The following is a 2500-nucleotide window of genomic DNA, read 5'->3' as shown; positions in this document are numbered from 1 at the left end:
AATACCTAAATCTAATCTTGAATTAGAAGAGTTCCAGTGCTGTGTTGGAAAGTCTGAGCAGGGCGTTTCTGTTGGCTGAACTAGCCAGCTGTATTTGCTAGATAAACGAAAATGAAAGTGAAAAAAGGGGGGAAAATTCTTAATAATCTCTCTCTCTTGCTCTATGTCTCTCTTGCTCTATGTCTCTCTTGCTTCTACTTCATTTTGTAAGAAATTAATTTGTTCAAAACTGTTCAACTATTTTCTTTCTCTCTCTGAGTCAACTGCCCATATCATGGATTTCTCAATGGAAACAAAGCCATACAAATATAGGCATTTTAATTAATTGTATGAAGAGTGCCTTGGTCCTCCTTTCTTTTTGATGACCAATTTACCCCTTTTACCAACGAGCACCTTCTGTCTACCAAATTCTACTATTGTGTTCCTCAGCAGTGCTTCCCTTCCTCCTCTTCTATTCTACATGTGTCTGTTAAGGTTTTCTTAACTTCAGAGTTTCCTACCTGCACCAGAATGCTGCTCCTGAACACTGTCGTGTCTTCCAACCTTGAGGACACACCGGCCAAATACCCCTCTCTGTCTGTCTGTATGGATGGACTAGTGGCCAATGGGTGTGAGTGGTGGAGTGAGTCAGTTAGTCATTAACTACTACAGTAGTCACAACCCATCACGAGTCAGAAAGGGAAACAGTCATTTTGACGTAAATATATCTGACCCTACCACATCCCCTCATCCCAATACCCTCACCCTTCTTCTTTCCCTCACCCTTCCCCTTACCCCCCTCCCTTAACCTCACCTGTCTTCCTCTACCTGTACCCTCCCTGATCCTTACATCTGACCCTGGTCTATACCTGTCTTCCTCTACCTGTACCCTCCCTGATCCTTACATCTGACCCTGGTCTATACCTGTCTTCCTCTACCTGTACCCTCCCTGATCCTTACATCTGACCCTGGTCTATACCTGTCTTCCTCTACCTGTACCCTCCCTGATCCTTACATCTGACCCTGGTCTATACCTGTCTTCCTCTACCTGTACCCTCCCTAGTCCGAACCTAACATCTGACATGTCTTCCCTCATGCCTTAATACATGGGTTTCACTCAAATATGGAACCTAATCAAAGCATTTCATAGGTCTGTACCAATATCATCACTTACGCCACATCTCACAAACAGAATGCTACTCTGTATGTATAAAACTCACCTGTGTCACTCAAGATAACCAGAAGAGGGTGCCATTGTAAAGAATCAAGAAATCCCATTTTGAAGATTTTAATGCGTAATTTACAGACAGCCAATCACTTATCACCAATGTCAGGCATCACTCAATGATTGCACTATGAAACTCAATGAAATATTTCAAGGCTGTTACCGCTGTTCGTCTGCAGGCACAACAACCTTGTGAAATGTAAAGGGATTCAGAAGTTGTTTCTATTGGTCAATGGTGGAGTCGGCTTGCAGTTTCAAAATGGTGGTACCTTTCTTTATGTCTACATTTCCAAGTAACCGTTCAGGCTGACCAGTACCGTACACAACTATTCACACAAGGTGAGGTCCGGCTGACCAGTTAGGGCTGATCGGGTCATTAAGCCATAAACAGTAAAAAACAATAGAAACTAATGAACTAAGATTGTTCTCATTGTCAGCAGAAAACCCTCTTTAGTAGAAGGCCTGTGTGGCTGAAAGCACTGAACTGAGCATTTAGAGTTTGAGCAATTCCAGTGGCGGCTGGTGGCAGGAGCTACAGGAGGACGGGCTCATTGTAATGGCTGGAATGGAATTGATGGAATGGTATCAAACATATGGAAGCCACGTTTGACTCTGTTCCAATTATTCCATTCCAGCCATTACAATGAGCCCATCCTCCTATTGATCCTCCCACCAGCCTCCACTGAGCAATTCAATGTTAGCGCCCAAAGTGTCTTCAGTCATACAGAAACACTCTGGTCCTGGTTAGCGGTGGTAGGAATGGTTTGGTCCGAAGTCGGCCTGGTGTTGGTCATCAGGGTAGGCAAGGATTTGTTCAGGGTAGGCAATGATTTGTTCAGGGTAGGCAAGGATTTGTTCCGGGTAGGCGAGGTTTGTATGTGCGTAGGCCTGGTTTGGTTCAGGATAGGCCTGGTTTGGTTCAGGATAGGCATGGTTTTGGTCAGGGTAGTCAGGGTCATCAAGGAAGTCAGGGTTTGGTTCACAATGTTCCTCAGAGCGAATCAGTTGACTAACATTTCTCAGCTTGGCTTTCTGACCAACAGTCTGGTACAGATACACAGCCACTATAAACTGGAGGACCTGTAACATCAACAACAACAAACTGGAAAACCTGTCGATTAAGACAAATGTGAACAGCTGAGTAGTGGGTATGTGCCTTTGTGCATGTGGCTTTGTGTGTCTGTGTGTGTCTGTGTGTGTCTTTGTGTGTGTGTCTGTGTGTGTCTTTGTGCATGTGGCTGTGTGTGTCTGTGTGTGTCTTTGTGTGTGTGTCTGTGTGTGTCTTTGTGTGTGTGT

General features: G+C 44.5%; 2 protein-coding genes across 2 annotated transcripts in view; both read right to left on the bottom strand.

Moving 5' to 3' along the window:
* LOC120037165 (thymidine phosphorylase-like) overlaps positions 1-631 on the bottom strand; it is a 5925-nt gene extending 5294 nt beyond the window's left edge. Inside the window, exon 1 of the mRNA XM_038983339.1 lies at positions 501-631. The gene's annotated coding sequence lies outside the window, so the exon portion shown is untranslated. The remainder of the gene's footprint in view (positions 1-500) is intronic.
* Positions 632-1251: 620 nt separating this feature from the next.
* Positions 1252-2500, bottom strand: part of LOC120037164 (CD82 antigen-like) — a 5362-nt gene continuing 4113 nt past the window's right edge. Inside the window, exon 8 of the mRNA XM_038983338.1 lies at positions 1252-2284. Coding sequence (XP_038839266.1) covers positions 1949-2284 — 336 coding nt within the window. The 3' untranslated portion in view covers positions 1252-1948. The remainder of the gene's footprint in view (positions 2285-2500) is intronic.

The sequence above is a fragment of the Salvelinus namaycush genome, unplaced genomic scaffold (assembly GCF_016432855.1).
Source record: "Salvelinus namaycush isolate Seneca unplaced genomic scaffold, SaNama_1.0 Scaffold1595, whole genome shotgun sequence".
NCBI classification, from domain to species: domain Eukaryota; kingdom Metazoa; phylum Chordata; class Actinopteri; order Salmoniformes; family Salmonidae; genus Salvelinus; species Salvelinus namaycush.
Note: the sequence above shows the minus strand (reverse complement) of the source record. Positions and strands in the feature narration are given on the sequence as shown.